This window comes from Caloenas nicobarica, chromosome 3 (assembly GCF_036013445.1).
Source record: "Caloenas nicobarica isolate bCalNic1 chromosome 3, bCalNic1.hap1, whole genome shotgun sequence".
Lineage (NCBI taxonomy): Eukaryota > Metazoa > Chordata > Aves > Columbiformes > Columbidae > Caloenas > Caloenas nicobarica.
In genome coordinates, this window is record NC_088247.1 from 55050618 (window position 1) to 55077144 (window position 26527).

The following is a 26527-nucleotide window of genomic DNA, read 5'->3' on the forward strand; positions in this document are numbered from 1 at the left end:
CAGTATTGTCTATCGGATCTTGGAAGAGGGAGAAGAGAAAAATGAAAACTATTACAGGGCAAAAAAAGTATCAAGAGTCTGTGAAGAAAAAGACAGAATGTGGGACATGGCAAGATGCATTGGCAGCATCATCTGATATCTTTGCTGCTACCTATTGGTGTCACTATCTCTACCGTTAGTGAAATATTTGGTAGCCATGTTCCTTCATAATTCCTGAAATAGACTTACGTACATAAACCAACTGTGCTGTAGGCACATATTAGAAATAAAACTAGAAGCTAAAACTTACAGGTTCCTTTTGACAACACACAGCTTAAACATGTTCCCACTCAGGGATCCAAAGTATGAATTATCATGTTCCAATGCACTAAAGCAAGATTTATATAAAGACATAGGGCTAGGACTAAAATATGAAATAATGATAATTACAATAAAAATCTTTAGTGCTGACAAGAGAACATGACAGTGGGATCATATGGATAAGAAGTATAGCTAGTTGTCCACATCTTAAAGTCTTAAGATGCAGTGACTTTACAGTTCAGATCTGCTTATCTACCTCATGTTCCCTGTAACCAGTCTGATCTGCTAATGTAAAGCAGTAAGGATATTAAATCTTCACGTCTCTGTAAAGTTCTCTTTCACCATACCTTCGAACTTGTTTTAAATCAGAGTGAAAACACTGTAGAAAAAGAAAATGTTGCTGTTTTACACCTATCTATACATCTGCAACTACTGAAGACATTTCAGTATTAATCTTTAATAATTCTCCTTTTTAAGCCCCAACCAAATGATGCTGCAGTGAGGGAAAGCAGGGAATACAATTGTTGGTGCTTTTGGAATCACAAACAGAGTTTTCTTTAAATGCTTTTAAAAAGATATATTTTAAAATTTAAATATGAAATTAAGAAAACCTGTGCTAAGGATTACACTTTTACACTACTATGCACTTTTACACTGCTATGTATAGAAATCACTTTTACTTAAACAAAAAGCTACAATCTAGCCCTTACAATTGTGAAGAAATTTAAAGAAATCACTGAGCTATTGGAAACCACTGGCTAATCAGGTGGAGTCAAATTAAGCTAGGCTTTCATTTGAGAGTATAACCTGTGTGCAAATGCAAATAATATGTTCTTAATTTCAGTTTATTTTACCGTTTGAACTCAATTATTATCTTATTCCATGTCAAGAAGTAATTAGATTTTTTTTTCAAAGTAGAAAGTATGTTTTCTTTCTCTAACCTTTGAATAAACATTACATTAAAGAAAATGAGCTTTATCAGTTATATATTCTTGTAGGATGCAGTGGCCAGAAACTAAATTATTAATAGTATTATATTTGTTTAATTAATCACCTACCTTCTCAAAACAGATTCTATTTAAAGTTGACTTTCCCTATAAATCCAGTACATTTACAGTACACAAATAAGAAATTTTGGAATGCTGGGTTTGTACCATTTTAATTGAATTCCAACTTTCATCCGAATTAAGCTTGACAGCAATCACAAGTAAAAATTAAATCACTACCTAGTAAAAAAAGAAATGCACCATTTACCATTCTCTATCATAAAAAAAACCAACAAACAAAACCAAAACAAAAAACACCCACAAAACAAAAACAAAACAAAAACAAAAAACACCCACAAAACAAAAACAAAACAAAAACAAAAAACCAAACAAAACCACAAAACCAACCAAACAACAACAACAACATACAAAAAACTCCCAAACAAACACCCCACCCCACCCCAACATGTAAAGACTACAAATCTGGATAAATGGTTTAATAGATAGATATTTAGATTACCTTTCTCTCTGAAAGTAGAAGGCACAATTTTAGTGAGAAAGGCTGTAGTCAGGCACCATACTGGTAACTGGCCAACAGGAATCAGTGCCTCTTTTCCATTCTTTTGGGAAAAAGAATGGTAGAAGACATATGCAAAAAAAAAAAATCAAAATGCTGTTTTGAAATCCAGGTTTCTTGTTTGCTGATTTAACTCATGACTAAAATTGGTGATTTAAAAGGTTTTTCAATCATTTTGATTTAAAGCAATCTGCCCTCTACTTCTTTAAATATGATTTAAGCTGGTAAAACAAGCACTGTCCACTAGTTCAACCTTCTTAAACAGAGCAGGAACCAGGGAATACCAGCATCAGTAAGAATGAAAGCTTCTCCATTTCTGTAAACAGTTGACCTGCCTCAAAGAGGGCAACTCTGGTTTATCCGTTCTCAGTGTGTCCTGGACTGAAGCCAAACCTGCATCATGAAATGTGTTTTAAAGTAAACCAGTAACAGCTTTCCAGAGCAGAGCAGTAAAAGCAGGAATAATACACTTCTTACTCAGTGTTTACATTGGAGGGAATGGATAAAACTACTCAAAATATTAATAGATGAGATTTTTTTCAAGGATTAGGTAGCTCAGTGTATAGATTAGGACTTTTGAGAACCTAAGTAGTTTCACAGATTTCATTTTTAAATCAGTGGGAACTGATCATCACAATAACTTGAAAACACCACTAGGCTTTTGAACATATTTCTCATCATGTAAGTGCCCTTAAGATATGTTTCCAAATAATTATGAGCACAAGGTTCCTTTACAAAAAGTCAATAAATGATCAGACCTACAGCTCATCTGTTTGCACACAAGCTAAACATGACTTAACTGCACACACACACTTTTAGTCCACCACGGACTAGCTTCAATCTCTGGCATATAGGTTTTAACGCTTCTTGCTGTCCATAGCTACCTGAGGGGTTAACTAAGGTAATGATATCTTAGAGTATCTCTGTACGAACTGAACATGCATAGATGCCATACCAACTGTGAGTAATATTGTACACAAATTCTTAAACCTAAAACTTAAGCTAACAAATTTGGCCTCATGCTTGCATGCCTCAACAGGCTACGAGAAAGCATCCAGGCTGCAGCCAAGATAACCAGCTCAGTTGTCCAGACCCTCAGGCACAGAAGAATGCAAGTTTTAAGGGATTTCATTAAGAATTTGTAGCTTCTATTGCCCCAAAGACTTACTTTTTTACAGGCAGTCCTGGGTTTTCTGACTTTTTACCACTCCAGGTAATTAGGCTGTTGATTTTACCTGGTACTTCTGAACAAGAACAGACTGATTCCTCCAAAAAATCATTGCCAAAATTGTTGTGTTTTCCTCACCCCACTGCAAAAGGTAGACTATCTGCTTCCTAATCAACACTGAAAACAGAAAAAGACATATTCTAATTTTGCGAATTTGCTTTTTGTGAATAAATTCTGTAGAAACCTCCTAACTCAATGTTTAAACGGCAGTCTAACTAAAGGTTAGGAAGCACCTCACGTGCCTTTAGCCACAGGATGAATCACCTAATCTAATTTATTCATCTAGGCCCCTTTTTCAGTTGGTACCACTGGCACCTCTAGCAGTGACTCATGAATTACCATGAGAAATAGCTATTTCGCTCTTGCCTGCTGTGTGACTTTGCTAAACTTTTTGCCAACTGAAGAGTGTTGTTAGCTTCTGGCCATCTCACTCCACTCATGAGGTCGTTACGATTTTACCCCCTGGTTCTTGTGTGTTAGCTCTCATACATTATTAGTTTCATGGATATTAATCTTAAAGCATATAGACCTTGTTAAACCTGTCTCTTGGAATGGTTTACATCTTAAAACTTTTCATAGTCATCAAACAGCCTGAAAAAGGACTGAAATCCAGGAGCTAATTTTGATTTTGTCACTGACAAGCTGTGTGTGGCCTCAGGGCCAGCCTGTCTCCTTGCAGCCTGCCCAGAGACAAAGGGAATGTGTAGTTGCACAGCTCTCAGCAGCAAAATAAGGACCAAATTGTGACTCATTGTCACATTTCTATCTGGCTCCTGCTTCTTTCTTGCTCCACTGGGGAAATAAGTTGTGGCAGACAAACAGCTGGCACAGAAACCTTGTCTTTTTCCTCTCCTCACCTCCTCGGATTAGATCAGTGCACAGTCTCTGGTGCATTGCAGCAGGCAGAGCTGTGTGTCCGTTCATTCTTCCCTGTGTGGGAGGATAAAGTGCCAGGGGACGGCCATCAGCCTTGCACTGTGACCTGCAGTAGATTGGACTAGAAAGGACCAACTGTAGGGCTGCTGCTGGAGCTATTGTGCACATACAAATTAAGCTGTACATTGGTAGAAGCCATTTCTCAGAGGTGCCAGGCTTTTTGTATTCATATTTCAGCAGTGGCAGCTCTAACTACATCTGCCATTGAGTCCAGTCCAGCCCCCATTTGTAATAATAATAATAATAATGATTATTATTATGATGATTATTATTATTATTTATAATAATAGTAGTACTAGTAATAATAGTAATAAATATCCTGAGACTGTTGCAAAGGCAGAGTACTTAGTATCTGTACTGAGATTTTTTTTGTATACAGTTTTAAGGAGTTCTGTGTTCTAATAGTACATTTCTGCGGTTGCAATTACATGTAATATGAGGATGCTAAAGATAATCCTTTGGAATCTTCTCCTAAATATTTACCGGCAGGAGATCTAGGTCCTACCAACTTTCTAAGGACATTTATAAATTGCTGTCTTCAGAGATCTCCTTTAGTCTTTCACCAGGTATCCTTCACCAGTATTTCCACAACTAACAATTTGTACCTGTGGAAATGAAGAGACAGCGCATGTGACTTGAGGTGCAAGTAGACAGGCCAGGGTCATTGCTTGGTAGCTAAATTTTTAAGCTGCTTAATCTCATTGTCATTACGTGATGTTGACCTGAAAGAGCACCCCACTGGCCCTGTGCATCCATCTCTGAATAGATCGTGGTATTGACAACGGGTGTCAGGAAGAGGTACCTTGAGATGCACACCAAGAGTATCGCTCTGCCACGGCTGGACCACCTCTCTAAACCAGCAGCCACACTGGCCATGGCAGTGTTAAAGCCTGCGTCGCTGTTGTGCTCTTTGACGTGTCAGCATGGTACTCCAAAAGGCAAGGAACCCGACAGTCTAAATGATATGTGGCTGCCAGTGTAAAATTGAGTTAAGTACACCTACCACAGGGAGCAAGTACTTTAATCCTAATAAAGTGATGAAGAACACAGCAAATCATGGGCTGGGGTATAGTATGAAACAACATAAAGTCAAAAAGGAATTGTGTGAAGCAAGAGGAATTTTAATTGTTTTTTATTTGTCTAAACTATATGTTGCTGAAGTTTAGATCTGAACTTTCAAACTGCCTTGTGAATGCCAGCAGTAGCCCCAGAGGAAAATAAACTGCAGTGAAACTTTAGCCCCAGGCTGAATTCTTAGTTTTCTGCCATAAGTAAAATTTCCATCTTGTGGATCCAGAGTTTAAAAATCAGTCAATCAACATAAGTCCATTCGAAATATATGAAAAAAAAAAAAAAACAACAAACCTAAACAAAACAAAACTAAACTAAACTAATTATATGGCTTATTTACCTGCCATGCAGAAGGTCAGGTTACTATGGAGCTGATGCCCCTTATCACCTCTCACCTGAAAAGTCTATTGTTTTGCACAGAAAAAAACACAGAAGAAAGACACACAATATAGCAGCTAAGGAACATCTGTAAAAAGACTATAAAAGCACCATAAAAACATATTCAGGCTCTTTGTTTTATTTTTATTTTATTTTGAGGTCTTTAATTTTCTTTCTTTGTTAAACTACTAATAAATGACTGGAAAGTCACTTCAAGACTGATTGAAAAGTCTTCTGGTTCTGCTACTAATCTTGAACTCAAAATCTTTCCTTTTATTTTTTCCACTTGGACAACCTTGCAAGAGGTACTTCCATAAAGCTTCTCAGTCACTATTGTTATTAAAGCACACATTTTGGAAGAAAAACATAATTTCACAGATTTCCCTGGTAGCAGCTACAAAATAACCAATATTTCCAACAACGTGGTTAAGAATATCCAAATAAACTAGTGCTAGCACTTGGCCTAGGACTGTCAGGCTGAGCCACCTGTTTTGGCAGTATTTGCTGCCAGAAGCAAATTATAGATCAGTCCAACTGCTAATTAAAAAATCATATGCACATCGTCTCCTTGCTGTGGCTAACCAGACATCAGGCAAGGATTGTACAATTTGACATGGTCCTAACATCAAGTCTTTAGAAGACAAAGGGCTCAGTCTCTAATAATGTTTAAAGCAGATACTCTTACAAATATTAACAACGAAAAGTACAACTTTCATACACTGAAATACCATGTAACCTTGACAAGTAGAACAAAAATAACTTTCAGGAGACTGTTTAAAGGCTTTTTTTTTGTAGTGTCATTATTAAAATTGGATAAACAGTGGCAAAATTCACACTGAAAAAAAAGGTTGGAATGAAGTTCAACTAAAATATTCAGTATTAAATTTAAAGAAGGTTGCATTTTAAATATGTCCCCTGTCTGACTGTCGTTGATAAAATATTGTTATGCATCTAAAATGTTATTTAAATATGAATGGTCGGGAAATATTAAAGTACATGAAATATTCATATTTTAGAATATGTATTTATTGGTTAATACAATCGCCTTTCATTCTTGCAGGCCTAGCCCTGGCATACTTATTTCAACACAACTTTTGCTGATTCCTTTAGAAGTTTACCTGAATAAAGATTGCAGATTTGATAGTTTTTACCCTTCAGTAACTTCATGTACAGTTCACAAATACTTTGTGCTCCCTGTTGAAAAATCCGGGCCACCAAACTAAGCTATTTTGACTCTGGCAAATCTCTGATTATAAGGGACTATCAAAGCTTTACCTGAGCAAAAGTTCAAGGGTGGAGCCACCTGACATTCAGACGTTCCCCTTCTTGTAGCACTCTAATGGAGCTGCCTAAGCAGTGCTGTTCTGCAAATGTGACTAACACTATTTTTAGAGGTGTATAGAGATCAGTAACTGGTAGAAACTCAGGCTACAGGAGTGAAAAAGAAAAAAAACAGGAAAGAAAAGTGGAAAGCAATGAAACAAATGAAATGATCCTAGAGAGAAAGTGTTATTTGCTAAGAGCAACAAATTGTATTGGTAGCCTAGCTCAATTACACTGTCAAAGTACATATACTTTTTGGTTAATTATATTGGAAAATAGTTACCATACCTTCTGCTGTAATCTCGGCCATGATGATGAAGGTAAGAGATACTCTCTTAAAAGGTCAAGATCTACCGTGGCAGCTTAGATAATACTTCTGGGTTGCTGGCTCTTGCAGGAGCTGCAGAATGAGAAGGAGGGGGGTCCTCTGCTTTTTCTAATGCTGTTCCTTCTTCTTTTGCACCCCTCTGAACTTTCTGTTTCCTCTGCAGACTCCTGTCCTACCACAGCAACTTAAGGCCTTCCAGAGGCAACCCTTAAAGCTCAGTCTAAAGTATCAGCTTCTAACAAAAATAGCCATGCCTCACAGTGAATCTTCAGCATGCTTTTTCTAATATCCTAAGAAACATGCAGACTACAAATAAAAAGGAAAAAGGCCCAGCCCTAAACAGGACAGGAATGCATGGAAAAGCAGCAAAAAGAAAAAGAACTGGGGAAGAACTGTTTAACGCTCCTGCAGCCTCACTAGCATAATTGCAGTTCTTTGGGGGGTATGTCAGGAAACATGAAATATAGAGTTCAAAGTAACCTTATCCATCCCAGCTCAACTTTATTCTTAGCACACTCAGTGCTTAGCACATTCTTCCTGGCCTTATTTGGTTTGGGGAGGGTCCTATGAAGCTTACCGCTGACTAAGGGAGAGGGTAAATTTAGGTGATTTTCTCCACTTCGATTCTTAGTCGCAGTTCAAAGCCAATAAAGACAACACTTTAAACCCATGAAATTTGTAACCTCTTCAGTTTGGAATTTTTTGATACTCTTCTGATATGCTGCAATTTTCATACATAGCTATGAAGTTGATCTAAGTATTATAGAATACTGTTAATAATGTAAATAGTAATAGTTTATATAGTCTAAATGCATGAAGGTAATATTAAGCAGATTAGATATTTTCTAGATCTGATTCATGGAAACAATTAAACAGCTCTGATTTTAAACAAGACTTTGTAAAACTCAAAACAAGTAGGCTTTTAAAACAATGTAGAAGAACAAAAGCATTAACAATTTAAATAAGAGTAATGATTTAAAAACATGAGCAACCTTTTCATTGCATTGCTTTTAATATCACAGCTGTGGAATTATGTATGTAGGTAAGAGTTTGAAATTAGAAAAAAAATGGCTTCGAGCCAGCATGCCTCTACATAAATGTCATCGTCACATGAAATCAGAAACCACCTTAAACAGTTCTTACTAGGAAACCTATAGTCATGTCCACTACAGGGGCTGGCATTTGCACTTCTCATCTTCCTCCCAGGACATGTAAGCACCTGGCTTTGTGGAAAAGTATAAGGAAAGGAATCTATTTATCCAGTTCACAAAATGCAGAAGGGAAGGTTCACTGAACAGTTTACAGTCAATGCTCCATCCCTTTTCTTGTGTAGCTCTACTGACCAAATCTTTTGCACTGACAAGTTTCGATTACTCGATGCTAAGTAGTCAGTGTTTTTTTGATCATCCCCATAGCCCTTCATCTGCTTCTTTAGCCTGTTCTTCAGAAGATCCTCCTCACTAAGGCTGGTGAAAAGAATTTAGACAAAAGCTTATTCCTTCAAAAATACTTTTTCATGAATACAGAAATGTTCTGTGGAATCACATTCACATAAACAAAACAGCTGCCCACAACAGCTTGGTGGTTAGTAAAGAGTACTAGGACGTGTGATACTAAGGCAAAGCCCTTCTCTTTCTTAATTACTTCTTTCTCTTCTGCTGGAACAGTTCCATTTTACATGAACAGCTAAATATTTTGGGTCATCTGTATTTTGACAGCTATACTACTTTCTTGAGATATGAGAAATATTATCTCAGCTGAATACCCGAAGCACAAAGCTAATCAATATTGCCAAGTCAGAATAGCCTTCACTTGTATTACTATCCAAACTGAAAAATAAATAAATAAATAAAGGCTCAGTTTGTGTCTATAAGAAGAAAGAAATGGGGAAAATATTCATGTCTGAATTTTGTTCTTGTTTATGTAGAAAGATCCTGTGATTGTGGACTCTACCCAGACATATATGTTTGTGTAACTGTGTGTGTATGGCTGTCTATCCCACAGCTCCCACCACCTGCCCTGTTATCTCCATGCCTTACTTGCTTTGCTTTTATTTATGCCCACTCTCAATCATGAGCTGAATTTCTGAAAATAAAATGTAAGAACAGAGAAAGAAGGAGAATCCAACTGGAAATCAATTTTCCTCGACATCAGACCAGTGGCCAGAAAGGGAACTGCTTGGTAGTTTCTGCATCCATTGAATATGCAAAACTTTAATTCTGGGAAGAAGGCTAAAGCTGTCATATGCACAAATATCTTACAACAATTATAGCTCTAGGCAACTGTATTGGAAGTTACACAATTGTTCCCTTTAATAGGGGGCAAAGTCAAGGGAGCTGGGTGTCGTATTTACTGGAGATAATCATGCCCTTTGCAAAAATACAGAGAATTAAGGTAAGCCAAGTTCTGCTTTTGTGTATGTGCATGTACACTGATTTTGAAAAACAAACATTGCCATCTGAAAATTATACAGAATATCGTATTTTTTCTTTAGGAGTCTAAGTAAGGGAAATTGTCAAAATTTTGTTTAGGGTTGTTTTGTTTTGGTTAGAAGTTTTGTTAAAATCTGAAGTTTAGTGCTTGGCTGAAGTTTAGGAGTTTCTTCTACACTAGTCTGTGCAATTCACATTACGCAGAAGGCCAGCACAAAATCTATACAGCTTTTCATCTGACAAAGTAAACATTAATTCCCTCTACCTAGCTCATATATTGAACCTGGCCCAGAATGCATCTTGGTAGGAGCCTTTTCTGTCTAACCTGGCAGGAAATCTCCTTTTGTAAAATGTCCTTTCTCTCTCTCTGTTCATATTTCAAACAGTAACAAAACAAAAAAGAATTTAAAACTACTTCGGTTCTTGCTAGTGATGTCCAAACCCGGACACACACAATTTATCCTCATTTTCTTCCTATCAGATCTCAGGCCCAAAGTGAAAATGATCATGACTCAAGTTAGCAACAGGTACTTCCTTCCCACCCACAGCAGCTACATGGTAAATGAACCATCCTGGGATCAGATCTCACAGGCAGTGGTGATGGAGGCAGTTGTAGCAGCAGGTTAAGCGTCCCTCCTCACAGCAGATTCCTGAGATACACAAGCCCGTGTTAAAGAAAAGAAATATGCTCTATAGTTGCCTGGATAGGGAAAAAGTAACAAACTTGTAAAGAGGGGAGAAGGAAGTACTACATGCTGCTGCAGATGTCTGCATGTAACCATGTGCCTTGATTTCAGATGATGTGTATTTCAGTGAGAATCCTAACTGACGAATCAAAGAAAAGCAATTATTTTAACATTTTTAATTTTTTTTTTTAGGAAAATGTCAGAGGTTTGCTATTTGATAGACTCTAATACAAACTTCGACTTCTAGATGAAAAGTTGTGTTTTTCATATAATCAAAGTAGGAGTATACAAACAATCTATGAGCTGTTTTCTGGATTGCTTTGCTGATATTATTAAAAAGAGAATAGGGAAAGACAATAGATCACATGGAATTACTAGGTAATGAGAGGAGAGCCTTTGATACTGATACAAGGAATCATTCGAGGAATTGAGTAAAACCATCAGTCAACAAGAAAATGTTTGAGTTTGCCTGCTAACACATTGCTGAGGAATGCTCAGAGTGCAGTCCTACAAAATCAAACTAAGCAAAAGGGTTTTGTATCTCAGCGCATGCTCAGTAGCACAACAGGGTCAAGGAAAGGAAATGTAACCTTAACTCTGGTATATCTGGTGTATTCTGGGAGCCTGCTGTTGTCAGAAACAGCCAGTAATCACTTGATAAGAACTAAATTTAGGATGTAAGTATAATGCTAGGGAGAGAGTGAATGGTCCTGAATCCAGTGAATAGTAAAGACTCATGCAGAAGCAATATAGGATTAGAGTGATGTCTGTCACTGAGCTTTGATGTGCATATGAAGAAAAATATTAATATTTGATTGAGACACCATTTGGATTCCACTGACAGAGACATTTCCATTCCTGTTTGTTTGTTTGTTTGTTTGATTTTTTGTTTAGGAATACTGTTACTTATAGATGGGATTTTCATTCAATCCCAGTGGTAATACCCTGTGGTTTTGAGCAAGAATAGGAGCACACATTCATATTCTGATGCCTTTGAACTCCTGATGAGTCAGAGATGTAGTTGTGTCATTTTATGGACCATTACACAACTCTGAAGTAATTGTTTTCCATTTGTGATTGATATTTCATGAATAACAGTTCCAAGATTTTTTGAATCAGCATGACCAAAATATTGATTTATTTTGGATACACTAAAGTGCACCCAAAGTACAGAACTAAACAAGACCTAGGTATCATATCTGATCTAGGCTAAAGTTTGGTGTATGTTTAAACATTATCATGAATCATTTTTCAATTAGATAGTTGTATACATAGTTACTTTAAAGATTTTCTTCTTTAATATGTAGGAGAGAGTTAGTTGAACTCTGTAGCAGATCTGTCCTACATGGCAGAAAGTTAAGAAGCCCTGTTTCTGTATGCAGACTGGTCTGAATGCAAATAAGTCCCTGCCTGGAGACAGCTGACAAGCACACTGAGGTGGCCTTACCTTGGCATTCTGAGCTTATTAAGGGGCATTTGGTAGGTTAGGTTTCAAATATGTGTAGCGAAAGAGCTAAATTGTTCCTGAACTTCATATTCCAGAGCCAGCTCCAAATTTCCACTGATACATTTCAAGTATGTCATCAGATCTTCCTCTTAAAAAATGTTCAATAGAAATCAAAATATACAATACTATTTTTTTCCAGATCTGACCATAGTTGAGCATACTGCCAAAAAAGGATGAGAAAGAAGACAATTTTGGACAAAAGTCTGACACGAATAGGCAAAGACAAATATGTGTTCTCATGCCAAATACTTGGGAAAAAATACAAGGTAAAACTAACAGTCAAGTATCTTCACTATGTCAGTCCTTTTTGGGATGCTTGAAACTGTCTGCTCAGCCTGACCTTCACAACAAAGGGGAAAGTTCACCTTCTTTTCCATTTAATGGCTTATTCTTCTGCTTGATACATCACATTATGTACCACATGTTCTTAGACACTCAGGCTTGACTGGATTTCCCATAGGCACATAAGCAAAGGACTCCTCTTATAAGCAACTCCAGTCAAAACCTCAAGAGGCTCGTCTGGATTATGGCTCTTTCCTGGCTTTTCTGAAAGGAGACACTCAGGATCAAGGCAAAGTGAATTAAAAGCCACTTCCAGGCTAAGCACCATTTGCTTGGAAATGCAACAGTAGTGTGGAAATAGGCTTGGACAATGGAAGGTTATACATCCTAGTCTGCTTTTGCAAGTTTAAGCAGGCCTTTTTGTCCTGGATGTCCCTGTGTATGATACAGTTGCATGTGTAAGAGTGGTCCTGCAGTCAGTGTGAATCTCCTGTGGGGTTTTATTAACATCAAGTTTTTCTGTTATTCCCAGGTCCCCGTTTGCCCCGGGACATTAGGACCTGCTTCAGTTATGCATTTACACAGATGAGATAGATATCAGCAGTAGATTAATCATTCTTTGACTCCTGAAATACAAAAGTCTCCAGCTGGAATTAACCCTTTTTTTGTCACAAAGTCAGGCACCCACCCAGCAATACACAAACCTATGATGCAAAATTCTCAAGAAAAATTGACATACATTATTTGTCAGAAGTATATAGAGAGACAGATACAGAAGAAAGAAAAAAAATATAAAGCAGGCAAAATATTTTGGCAATTATCAGCTATTAGAAAGAAATTATGTGACAGGAAGCAGATTTATTTTAAAAAAATGCTTGTTTCAACAACAGCTATAATTTTTCTTTGTGTTTCCTCTCTCTTTCTAGCCACAGTCTTGGACAGATCAAAGTCAGAATTGCAGATGAAGAACCCACTTTATTATTATTGTTATTATAACTATCATTATTTAAAAAGAAAATCTAAAAGGGGAGCTTTTTCATTAGGCAATTTAGCTTCTTTACAGAGTGCAATTGGAAGATATGAATTAGCAAATTCAACCTTGTCGGTGTTGACAGCTGCAACTGCACTGAAAAAAGTATGTCTGAAAAATAAAAGATCTTTTAAAAAGAGAAATAGATTTTAACATTAATGTCTTTACCACTCGTCATAGTGGACATAAACTAATTTTCCTTGAATAGTCTGTCACCATTTGTCACTGTCAATCACACTGTATTCCTGTCCAAGTTCCAACATATGTCCAAAGTCAACTTCCTAGTGCGAATCATAAAGAATATTTGTCCGCAAAGCATTTACTGAAAAGAATTGTTACGCTTTCCTTACTCCTCCCCCTGTCTCTCTGAAAGAGCAGAACACAGACAGACAAAACCAGAGGAATACAATGACCCTCAAGTGAGAGTTAAATGATTTCTTTTTCCATATCCACAGCTTAAATGAAAATAAAAGTATTACCCCAGAGACACAGAGCAGAGGATCCTCAGCCGCGTCCCCAGAGCTCGGAAGGCAAGACAAGGACATTGGGGACTTTTGGAAACTCCCGGCTGCATTCCCAGGGCCTGAGGAAACCCTGCAGCTCTGGTACCACTGGCACAAGCCGCAGCTTCCAAGGAGCTGTTGGCAGCTGTTTCCCGAGGGGTGAAGGGGCCCTGCAGCCAGATTCAGCCGTGCAGGATGTCGAGCCGTCGTGCCACCATAAAACAATCCAGACTGGTACACAAGCAGTTTCTGTATCAGGGAGATTTGGCCTCCAGTGTAAAGGTTTGTGCTTGAGATTAGTTTATGGGTCCTAGAAATAATTATAACTGTACTTGTGTATTTTAAATCCATAGGCAGTTTTTGAAGTGGGCATTTGGCTATAAAATACCATTTTATATCCCTGGCGCCTTGAAGATTTTCCTGATCACTTGTGGTTCTTCTCCTTTCCTGAGTTACATGGGCAATTCAGACTTTTGCCCAAATTAATGCCCATTGAAAGGCTTTGTGAAGAAAACATAACCTGGATATTTTTACTCCACTTCATCTAACAATGATATTATAGTTTATGACGAACAAGGAAAAGCCATGTTTCTTTTTACTTAGATAATAGACAACTGAGAGGGGAGGGTTTGTTGTTGCTGTTGTTTCAGAGAAGGTGGCTGGGGTTTTACTTAATCTTTGTGGAAGGCAGATACAATAATACTCCAATTCCCCACATTTCCTTTACAGAATTTGTCAAATAGGTCCTTCTTACCCCACCGTCCACATCAGTACATTTTTTTCTTAGTTAAAAAGTGTGGAGGATCAGGCACTTAAAGCCAATGGTCTTGAAGTAAATTCATGTCTTGAATAGTCGGGGTGTTTTTTGAGAGGCTAATTTAAACACACCTGTCACTCTTAAGTACAAGGCAGTTGGAGGATATTAATATTCTCTTGAATTATTTAAAAGATATGACTACTTCCTCACGTACCATAAGCCTGTTATCTGCAAAAATAACATCTGTGTCAGTCATTGCTGGGTGGTTAGGATTTTACCACTAGCATTTATCAGTATTTCTGAGTCCTGAGAGCGAAGGATTCCACCAGGTTACCAGCTGTCCTTCACCTTCAGGTGTGAAACCCAACCTACAGACTCCTTCACATTGTTCCTTTTGATCATAGATGAATCAGACAAAGGTATGGAGTCTCCTTCCTGAGCAGAATCTCATGTAAAAAGATCAAAAATATTTCAGAAAGATTTCTGATAAACTATTTATTTCAACCACCAAAGACTGTGGCGTTAATAAGGTAGACAGTCTGGTGTGATATGTCTTCTTTCAATAAAGTAGAAATTGATCCTACAAATTTTTTGTCTGAGTCCTGAAGAAAAGCAGTAGTATCTAATGCAATTATCTAATGCAATAACTCAGGGAACTGAACTGAATACAATCTACTAACTAAGAAATAGTTCTCATACTTTATGCTAATAAATCCCTTCTGTGGCAGTGATAATATGGCCAGGTATGTATAAAACACAGTCTTCACTTGCACACCAGCAATGAGCCACCAGTGGGAGGAAAAATGAAAGGACATCAAAAAGTATGAAAAGCAACTTTTAGTTCCTTTATTTATAGCACAGTGTACCTGTCTCCCATGGTCCATGTCTCATGCCAGATGAAGAATATTTGGCTATGGAATTTTTTTCTGATAATGATCTGATTCTGTTTGAAGGAGTTTACAAAGGACACAGTTTCTGCATTCTACTACTTCCAAACAGAACAGCACCAGTACAGCAAACCATACACCCCTTTAAAAATGTAATTATCTCAGTGGTTCATCAGACAGAAGTCATGCTTGAAGTACAAGAATGTTTCAAGGAAAGAAGTTCCTTTCCTGCTACTGCATGGATGGAAGACGCTTTTTATCCCCTGTTGCTCATGATCAATTACAGCCCAATTTTCAGAGTTTCAAAGATCTCAGCTAAAGCAAGTGAGACCTGTGGGAAATTTTGAAATCAGAACGGAAGGTATATGTTTGTATTGCTTGTATCCCTGCACTGCATGTGCAATCAATAATTGTAAACGTAACTATTTGATTGAAAGTGCACCTATGCTATGATCATACTGAAAGACAATCATTTTATTAGGTTATTCAAAGTGTTGCAGTCGCTTCACCAATTGTCTTTCATTAAATGCACAACATAGCAGAGAACTTGAGTCAGGTTATGGAAAGAATGTGTGAATGAATAAATGAATAAATAGTAACTACATGTTTTAAAGCTTTAGTCCTTTATTATTTGATATTCTTAATGTAAAAGGATTAGTAATATCTGTTACCTTTCTTTTCAAACCTTGCTGTCCTCCTTTATTTACCTCTAAAATAAGTACACTCCACAGAACTGAAACTTTATTTCCATAACTGAGAGTACTATGGCATTGGCTGTCAGATTTCAGTTTATTTTTGTAAACTTTGTAAGTAGTTTGTTTTGGACTTTCTTGGACCATTACAGATATACTGTACAAAATCCTGTAGTTCATAAATAGAGTGTTAGCTAGTAGCCCCACAAAGTGGAAGCAGTTTACCTCATCATAGTCACTGATGGGAGGAAAATGAACCTCAGTGTGGAAAATACATTCCCCACACATACACACCAAATACATTTCTAGAGAATTTCTAAGAATGCGGTTTTCACAGTAATATTACACAAAAAATTTTCATCTAGATCTTGGCTTGATCCTGATGTGTTGCATGGAGTCAATGCATAGGCCTTGGTTACTGTCAGGATAGGAATTGTTACATAGCTCAAATCTGCCTAAACATCTGTTCAGGGCTTTTGATTTGGCCTGCTGTTGAAATCCAGGCTGAGAGTATGCCTAAAAGTTTCTGCTGGCACTTTTTGGATATTTTCTGGGAGAGGTCGTGATGGCTGGCTAGCTATGTGGCACTCTAGTCATGTAAATCCCAAGCCAAAATACTGGAAAATTTTGGGACTCAAGAGCTCAAGCAGGGGCCCAGAGGTAGAAGTATATTCAGCCTCAGCTTGTACAGTAGCAGTGTTGTGGTTCCTGGGTCTAGGTGTGCTGGAAAGCACAGGGACTATTGCTACAGCAGAGCTGGAGGAGGCACAGTGAGGATCAAGAGCTGGTCATCTCACTTTCTAGATTTGTGCTAACCTTCACCAGAGGAGGTATTTGAAATAAATATACCTTTGGGACAGTAAACAGATATGAATATGTCAAATAATTTGCAAACTAAAAGTTCTGATCCAAATACATATCTGTGCTCTGGTCTTGAGCACGATTTTCTACCATATTTTCAGATTAGGCAGCAAATTATTAATATGTCCACAACTCTAAAGAAGAGGTCAACTGCCTCGTTTGAATGTGTCTCACTTAGTAGGTACACTTTTTACGTTTCCATTAGGGTGATTTCTGTTGTGCCATAGGCATCTAAAATGAAACATTAAGATACGAAATCTAAATTATTTTAAAAAACTTTGCAAGAATCTGGAACCCAGGGTAAGACATTTACACCTGTGATCACCTACTGTGTCTGTTGCTCAACACCAAAAAACATAGGGAGTATTTGTCTGTCACTATTAAAAAGAAATAAAATAGAACTATTAAAATGTAAACTCACCATGAGAATTTTAAATACTTGGGTACATTTTTATTAAAAAAACACTTAAAATCTATTTTTCAAGTGATTAATATTGATTAATTCACCACTAAAAAGATTATTTGCATAATTTTTAGGATATATAATTAACACAGTGATTTGTATGAACACTTTAATGTTGAAAGAGTTTTTAAAGGTTCTCCTTTCAAATCAAGCTGCCATTTTTGCATTCACAACCAGTAGGGCAAATTTAAATATATATATGCCTTGCTCCTTATACTTTTCATGCTTACATTACAGAGAGAATAAGAGAGCATATTTTGAGGCTGTTCAGAAGGAGCTGCTGGGGATGGAAATACTGTGCCTGAGCCTTCTGACAACCACACAATACAGTGTCATAAAGTTGAAGGAATTCCAGTGTTAGTTGCAGATTTATTGGTTGTTACAGCAGATGACTGTGGCTTACACCTGATCACTGCTGAGAGAAAGTCCAGCATTTTGTGCCTGTTAAATTCCAAATGAAAGAACCACACTTGGTTGTATAAGAAAGTATGTTTAGAAAGTGTGAATAACAAAATGCAAAACCAAAAGGATGTGATATGCGAGTATATGTAAGATAATGGTAGCACGCTTCATTTTCTCCTATATTTTCTGACTTGGAAAAAGGCAAAGAGAATACAGAATTTGAATTTTTCTGTGTTATTTACTCATCTCTTTTAAGATAATTTAGTGTTCAACCCCTTGTGATCCCAATGGGACAAGGCAAGCTGATAAAAGAAAAAACACATCTCCTTTCCTTATTGAATATTTGGCTGCTGTGAAGCTCACACGCTAATTTGCAAAGAGAGAATATTCTAAAAACATATCCTATCAAAAAGCAGAGCAAATCTATCACATGAATTCAGCACAGTATAGAAACAAAATATCTGGCCATATCTGCCAAGGAAATATCAACACGATGGCAGAAAAAAGAACATTTGATGTGAGCAGTCTTTCTACTGCTGCTAGAAAAATCATTCTATAGTCAAAATGCCAGGTCATTGGTCAGATTGTATCAATAAATCCCAGCTACTTCACAGATTGATATCTAATCTATATTCTTTTCCTGGGAAATTTCAAAAGCTTCACCATATTTTGGAGGATCAGAAAGGCTACTATCACTACACTTCATGACTTGTCAGCAGATGGATTTGCCTTTTTATTGCAAAAACAGGCACTCACATACTTGATTGCAAATATTTCCTTTAAGAGTTATTTATAAAATGACAGCTTCTTTTCTCTCATTTCCCTCTGGAAAACCTAACATTCACAAATTTGATCTTTTGTCTTTCAGATTTTCAAACATCACCTGAATCTTTACAATGTCCGACTGATTCTGTCATTGAGTTTGAGATGAAGTTGGTCTCTTCATGATACCCTTATTTCACTATTCTATCGCAAAGTCTTTTTTAAAAATCCCTTGAATTTATCATTTATTCCTTTAGCTTTAGAAATCATCTGACACAAAAGAAATACTGGAACAAAATATTCCCCTTGTATTTCTCATGCAGCTACCCCTGTCCTCTTCTGGCAGTTTGAGTACGCTGCAAGGACATATAGATCAGAAGGGACTGCCAAATTATTCTACCTGATCCTACAGACCTGCATCATCTGGTCCCATCAGGTTTTTCCCTTACTCATTTGCAAACACCAGTACCTGTGGTAGTTGACACCTATGAAGACTATCCAACTGCTGCTGTTTTGAGCCTTGCTGCTCCAATGAAAACCCTCCACTACCCAGACAAATCTAGTCCTTAACTGTAAAGGAATGAGGTGGATTCACTTGTACACAGGCTAATGAATAACAATTGATTGCTTTATCTTGCAGGGCTCATCAAAAGTAAACTGTACAATTACACTTCGCATGGTTACTTAGGCAGAAGATGATCAGCACAACACAAAATATCTCCAAGGACATCAATAGTTAGACTAAGTCAACTTTTTCTTGGTGGCAGAAGTAAAGAATTAATTTCATATAGTTCATGCAGTCTCTATCAGCAAAATTCCTGCTACAGACATTTACCAGATACAAACAATGCCAGCCACAGGCGTTTTCTCCCCTTGTGAGTCTCCAGGTACTGTTTCTTATCACATAGAACCTCCACCTGCCACTTGGGGCAGGCTTTTTTTTTTTTAATTTGGATACACTCCATCAGGGAATATAACGCCAATTACTGATAAAGAGCTTCCTTCTGGATGATCACAGCACCCGATAAGGACCTGGCAGCTCCACTGCAGTGTCTTTGTAGTTACTCTGTTCTCATACAGAGACCACAGTTTCCTGAATGACTGTAGACTCTTCCGTAATAGTTGGAGATATACGACTGAATACAAGCAACAGCCAAAACAGGAGGCCACAAAACACCAGTTTCCCCAGTTTCCAGGTTTGTCTCTTTTTGAAAGAAAATTATATGGCTAGTAATTCCATCCATCCTTTGAGACCTTCACTATTTTCTCATACTTACCTGCTTCCAGCTGATTTGACAGCTTGCCTAATTCATGAGACAGTTGCATCAGTGTTTCTTCTCTTTCCATTTTAGCAATTCAGCAAACTCACCTCAGTGCTCCTGTCAAATGTCCTTAAGGATCAAAACTCAGAATGTGAAGTTTGGACATCCTTATTTTTCGAACTTGAGGCTAAAAGGGAGATTAAAATCTAAATAAAAGTGAAAGTCAAAAATCAAATTAAAATTTACATAAGAATGAAAGATTTATCATTCTGAATCAAGTGCTGGAGCACTGGTGATCAGTGGTGAGGACTAGAAAAAATTTCCATGGAAAAGTTTTGCCACAACTAGTGAGCTGTACAACGCTATTCTGGCCTTCCATTGCAAAAACTTAAATACAGTCTAGTGACAAAATGTATAACACTGCCTATCAGGATCAAACACACACATGAAACTACTCCTGCTCTCACTGTAAGGAGTTGAAATGTGCCAAGTTTTAACTTTAATGTGGATGAGTAGTGCTATCAATGTACCCATATCGCACTTCATTGCAGTCTAACCTGTTTGGAAAAAGGGAAAAAACTTTCATGAGAATTGTGGCAAATAGAAATATTCCCTTCAGAAAGTCCTGTGGCTTTTTCCTTCATTTATGCCTTCTCTCAGGACTCCAGATTCTTACATGTAGTTTACTCCTGACTCAAATTATCCTTATGACTCAGAATATACTGAAGACACCTCTGATATTGAGAAAGTTCCTTTTTTAACTTGTATTAATTATTTTGGAAGTTTGCCTATTGCCAAAATCACTGAAGATTTCAACTTGACATACATTTTTTTTTCACCAAGATAGAATGAGTTAATGAATCGATTTATTTCTGCTGTATTTCTTCCTAAAATAAAAATGTGCGAGCTGTCTCTCTCTCTTTCTCTGCTTTAAATATGCCCAGACCACTTGATTGAAACTGTCTTGGGATACCCGAGAACTGAATATAAATAATTCTATTAATTTTCGCTGACTAAAGACTAAATCATAGGGTTCTCCTCCACTATTCACGTTAGTCTTTGGTGGTTAGAAGTTGACCCAGCTTATAGATAATAGATCATTTTTTTGCTTTTTTTAATTGTAACTATTAGTGAAACTAAAAAGGAACCAAAACATTGCATGGAATAAAAAGGAAAGTTTGAAGGCGAAGGATTAGTTTTTAGCAGTCTCCTGTTAGGTCACTGTTGAGTAGCTCAAAGGGTGTTAGCGTTTTATTATCTTTGTATTGCTTCAAGCCTAAACCCAGAAGGACAGTGCTTAGTGTTTTGGTAAAAAGATGAGTTTTGCCATCCTGCAACAGAGCCCCCCTTTTCTGTACCTGACCTCTCAGAGAATATGATAGAAGTACAGAGGGAACAGTGGAAGCTGTCATCTCCAGCAAAGTAGAAAACAGAGAAAATAACATATGTATGTTAAAATTTACTCAGGAAAAAAATCAAATGTAACTTTAAGATGTGCTTCACTGGAGCAATATCCAGGGCTAGAATCCTATTTTAAGGTGGAATTTCTATACCTATTTCTTGCCTATGGACAAGGACAGTGTTGGAAAAGCAAGCTGAGAGATTTGAGCAAGGAGGCATTGCAAGGTACTAGGCTGGTGCTGAAACACTATCCTCCTTATACATGCCCCATTTCTTGATGAGTCCGGTACTCTTGCATTTGGAGGCTAGCTTTTGTGATCATTCATTAGTGAAAGAAAACAGATTTGCATCCTTACGCAAATGGCGTGCAAGAAACGGTGAATACCAACTGTTTCTCCCTAGCAAAGGGTGATGTGGCGCTCTAGCTGCTGGCTGATCAATTAATTTTAAGTGGTGCACACCATTTTTCACCATACCTTAACAGGAGTTAGTTACAGATCAAGAGGAAAAGGCTTGCTCTGACCTCATTAAAGTTTATAGTCGTAGAGCACATCATCAAGCTGTACTCTGCAACCAGACTTACATGGGTTTAAAGAAAGACTTTGAAGAGGTTAGAAACCATTTATTTCAATATATCTATACTGTCATCATACTTTCTAATCATTAGAGGAAGTAAAGCAGCAGAACCATCAAATGCAGTTCATGGCATTTATTGTTAGAAAAGGCCCCAAGAAAGGAGCAAATAAATATAATTTCTTAAAAGTTATTTAAGTCAAATTGTAGTAAAGTGCAGTTTTAGAAAACAGTGGGAGATATCAACAGGAAATGTGGTAACAGGGAGCAATGGGAATTCATTTTGGAGGTAAGCTGCTGTATCTTCCATCTGCGCTGCCATTAGAGAAAACTATCTTAAAGTTTTTTACTACAGGCATTCCATGCCCAGAGGTTCAGTGAACACTGGCTAGGAAAGATGGGTTATAACTTGTAACAGTTGGTAAAAGGTGAAGGGTTTACAGTGATTAAAATACTGTAAGAATATCTGAATGTAATTTCTAAAGTCAAGCCTTTTGCATTCTGAATCAGACTGTTTTTTTTTTTCCACTGGGCATTTCTTATGGTACTTTTAGTTTTTCTAGTAACGAAAGATAACAGCTTGAGTAATAAGAAATTCATTTCTCATGTGTTAGTGACAACCAGATGTTCAGTTCTAGGCAGCTACAATATAGGAAAGCAATGGCAAACATGAAAAACCCCCATACCCTTAGAACTTCAAGCACTCTGATTCCTCTTGTTCTGCATGAGTGTCACTATTCTGTGTAGAGACTTTTATGATATATTACTTAGGCAGAAAAGAATAGAAAATACCTTATGTCACATTCACTAAAGTATATTAGAAATGTATTTGAGCCTGGCCACTTTGAAAGAGTGATTACTTTTTGAGTATGAAATCACAACAGATATAAAAGAGAGAATTTTTATTATTTTCCCCCAAAATAGTAAATAACCATATCAGAACTGCATTATTTTGCTATTTCTTGCAAGACAATGGTTGATCTATCATTTTTCCTTAATAACTATAGCTTCACATCTACAAGGACCTTGTCCTTACATTCCAAAGGAGAAGACTCAGTCTAAGGAAAAAGTAAAACATGAAAAAGAGAAGATGAATATTTTGCTATGAATAAGATGAATATCTCTGCTAGGTCTTTTCAGTGCTACAAACTCTGAGAATATTTTAGTACTGAACATTTCTTCCATGTTTGATTAAAGTTGTACACATTTTCCATCTGCCGCTCAAGACCAGAATATTGTAGATACGTTAGCCTTAAGTAAGTGACTGCATTTATTCACTCACACTGGATAACAGATTGTATCGCTCACTATTTCTTCTCCCTGCCAACTCATTTTGCAGTGCACTGGTACAAAGAGTTTGTTGGTATAGATGGAGTTTTGCCAAAGTGGTCATTATTGGCCATCAGCATCTGTCCCCTGTCCTGCACACAGGCTGGAGAAAACAAGGGAGGGATTTCCAACTCCCTCTTGCGGATAAGTAGTACAGCTTACAACTGAGCCCTTCACAAAAGACCAGCCTATATTAGACATGTTAAAAGATCCTTGTTGAATGGGAACTCTAGGAAAAAACAGGCATAGGTCACTTTATTTCTGTGTTTTGAATGAAGGGTAGGACAAAGTGTAACTTAGAGTGGTAATTCTCAAGTAGGAGGGTAAGTGCTATGGAACGATGGCAGGTAGGTTGGTACTGGGTGTTCCTTGTCAGGCCCATAGTGAAAGGAACTGACTTAATTTAAAAAACAATGTCACCTGACCTCCCCATTGGAATAAGGATCAGTGCTATGGGAGCCTCAGCAAGGAGGATTTGTCTTCTCAGCAACTGTATTATGCACTGTAAAAGAACAGCACTAGTATACATGTTCTGAAAGTCTTTCCGATGACTAACTTTTACAAATGGTATGGAATTAATGACTGAATGCCAAATTCTGAAGAAGACTGAAAATCTTTGTAGAGATCCATGGCAACTCTATTCCCAGTTAAATACTAATTTGGGGATTTGTAATAGCTAATAATAAGCCCCTGAATGCCTTTGACACTTCTAGAAGATAGTCAAGAATTATGTCTGCCTACCTCCAATGATCCTCACCATGGGTAGTGGGATGGCCCAGATCAATCACATACCTGTCATACCGTGTCTGCCTCTGTCCCCAACATACCTCAGGACTGATGTAAAGTTTGTAAAAAGCCTGCCTGCTTCTGTTTTCCTTAGTTCCCAAGTCACTGGAATTGTCTTCAGTCTAGACCTGGAGTATTCATAATCCTTATGCATGACTTATCTCAGGCTTTACCTCAAAATCACGGAACCAGAGTGTGAGTAAACTCATGCCAAAGAGCCAAGATTTACTTTTCTTCTCTCTTATATTTCTTGATTTTTTTTTTCATTTAATACATAAAGGAAATAATATTCAGAGACTGAAACATGCTAGTTTTGTCATCATTAATTATGTTAGATCAACAGTATTGTGTTATTTCATATGTATTCATGTATTAACAATTCTCATGATCAATTAACATTAAATCAGACCAAGTAAAATACAAGGTAAAATAGATGTAAATCTCAAAAAGTACACGGAAATGTCTAAATAAGAATGCAAGAAAAGAAAATGAAATATAACCTTAAGGAAACTTCCTTAAATTTAAGTATTAAAAAAGAAAAAATAATTAATTAATGACACACAACAGGGAGTTTGATTATCCCATGATAATAATTCCTCCAGGCCTTCCCAGCAGTTTTCAAAGATATAAATAGCATCACAGTAAATGCTAATGGCTGAGTTTCACATTCATTTTCCATGTTATCACTGTTCAGATCTTAAGGAACGCATTCCTGACAATGTCCATCATGCCTGCCTGTGAAATGAGCAGAATTTCAGGTGGGGATGTGAACAACAGGTTTTAGATAGAAAAATATTCAGAGTTTTTTGACAAATCTTGAAATAGAAGGAGTTGCTGTTATGGAAAATCTCACACCTTCTTTCATATGCAAAGTGTAAAAATGTATTTCCATCTCTGAATCATATTTATGAGAATACCAGAATTCTTATAGTAATCATCATATTTCCATTAGTGTTTGTATTTTGTACCCAGATTACAAAAGAACATTGTATGGTAGCTGAAAAGAATATATATTAAGAATGTGCTAAACAGGAATTCACCAGGCTGTCTATAAGCTTTGGGAATTCTTGAATCAAGAAAAATTAGTGCGTTTTCAATTAATTTACAAAAAATAATAGGAGAAGGTAAAGGTTTTTAATAGCCGGAAGAAATAGGAAATATTTGCCATCAGATAAACAGACTTCAGAGAGGGTTTCATATACAAACTATCTTTTAGTACTTTTCACCAGTATATATTTCCAAACTCAAATTGATGCTCTCAATTTAAACAACAAGGTAAGGCAACCATATATATATGCTGGGAAGACATAATGACAAATTGGAACTCCTCAGAGGCACAGCTTAGCATGTGGGATCAAACTTGAAGTCTTCTAAATAATGTACAATCTCAGTAGCTTTGAGACACAATTTTTTGACAGGGTCCAGTTGTCCTGTTATCATTTTTCAACTTGCATCTCATGCGTGGAGATATGAAAGGTAGCCCCACTTCCTTGCTCGAAGTTTCTTCTTTGAGGAAAGTTGCTGGAAGAGACTGCTTCTTCCTATTCGAAAATTACAATTTTGTACCAGAACAGAAGTCCACCCAGGAAAAAAAAAATGCTCCTAAATAGCTATATAACTTATATAATAATAGTATATAACTTATGAAGACACTTTTCATATTCTCAGCTGATGCATAACACTGAACATTCATAACTAACAAAAAATAGAATTTTGAACATTGTAAACTTTGGTCATAATTTATATGTATCTTACGGGTTGCTTTTCATTGGTGTTACTCAAAGCTGTGTCATGAGATAACATTACTGACTGCCATATTCAGGCATGAGAAGCAAAACCACAGGAAGGAATATATACTTACCAATATAATCAATCACTGAACAACAGAATTTGGACTACAAAACAGATTTGTTCGGTCTCACGTTGTCACACTGTTTCTAGTTATTTCTTTGATCAACACTATACTCTTCAATACACATTTAATAGAAATAATTTATCATCTGTGGTTCAGATTATCCGATAAGAACTAGGTGCATTTGATATTTCATTGCAGTGCTAAGCTTGTCATAGGATCAAATCCACTTACAAATTATTTCCATTTCTGTTTTTCCTCAAAACACACGCTTACTTTCTTTTGTAAGTTTTAAAGAAAAACAATTCAAAAATATCCAGAAAATAGATTTAAATAATCACAAGAGGAAAATAATTTCCTGTTCCAAAGACATCCACTTACCTTCAGTTATTCTTTTTCTATTCTTATAATATGCCAGATGTTAATTTGGCTCATAACACTTGCATACAGCCCTATTGCAACTTTAATCAAGTGATTAAGAGAGCTGTTATTTCATTAGCGCATCATTTTACTGATCATTGTGACACATTAGTCACAGATAAAATGGGTACCAGAGGCGTGCTTCAAAAATTGCGCATTTTGGTTTCAACTGCAACAACACTTGTTGCCTTTCAACCTGCAAAATGTCATTGTTCTAAAGAATCTGGTGTAGCAATTCTTCCATCTCTGTATAAAAGGCCTTTCATTCTAGGGCAATATCTACTTTTTTTTTTTTTTCAAGGAAGGAAGGAAAGGGATAAAGCAATACAGATGGGTACTTTATTTTGTTATTTTTAAAGGCCTCTTGACATAAGGGAAAGATTTGTTAATAATAATCAGCCAGATACCTTCTCCATCACTGTGGTAAAATTGACCTAACTACATAAAAAGGGACTATGCTACAGTTTTCAGTTTCCTGCATTTGCTGGCCAGTGTATGCAAATCACTCAGCGG

General features: G+C 36.9%; 1 protein-coding gene across 19 annotated transcripts in view; it reads right to left on the minus strand.

Moving 5' to 3' along the window:
* Positions 1 to 13633, minus strand: part of TRDN (triadin) — a 233463-nt gene extending 219830 nt beyond the window's left edge. For 17 of the 19 annotated variants that reach the window (XR_010606058.1, XR_010606057.1, XR_010606059.1 and 14 more), the window contains exon 1: positions 7088 to 7571. Coding sequence is in view for 14 of the 19 variants with exons in the window: in XM_065633053.1 (XP_065489125.1) it covers positions 7088 to 7109 (22 nt within the window). In the remaining 5 variants the exon portion in view is untranslated. Of the gene's footprint in view, positions 1 to 6751; positions 6822 to 7087; positions 7572 to 13543 lie in introns of those variants that run through there. The other 2 variants (XM_065633048.1, XM_065633049.1) reach the window with 2 other exon arrangements.
* Positions 13634 to 26527: the final 12894 nt, after the last annotated feature.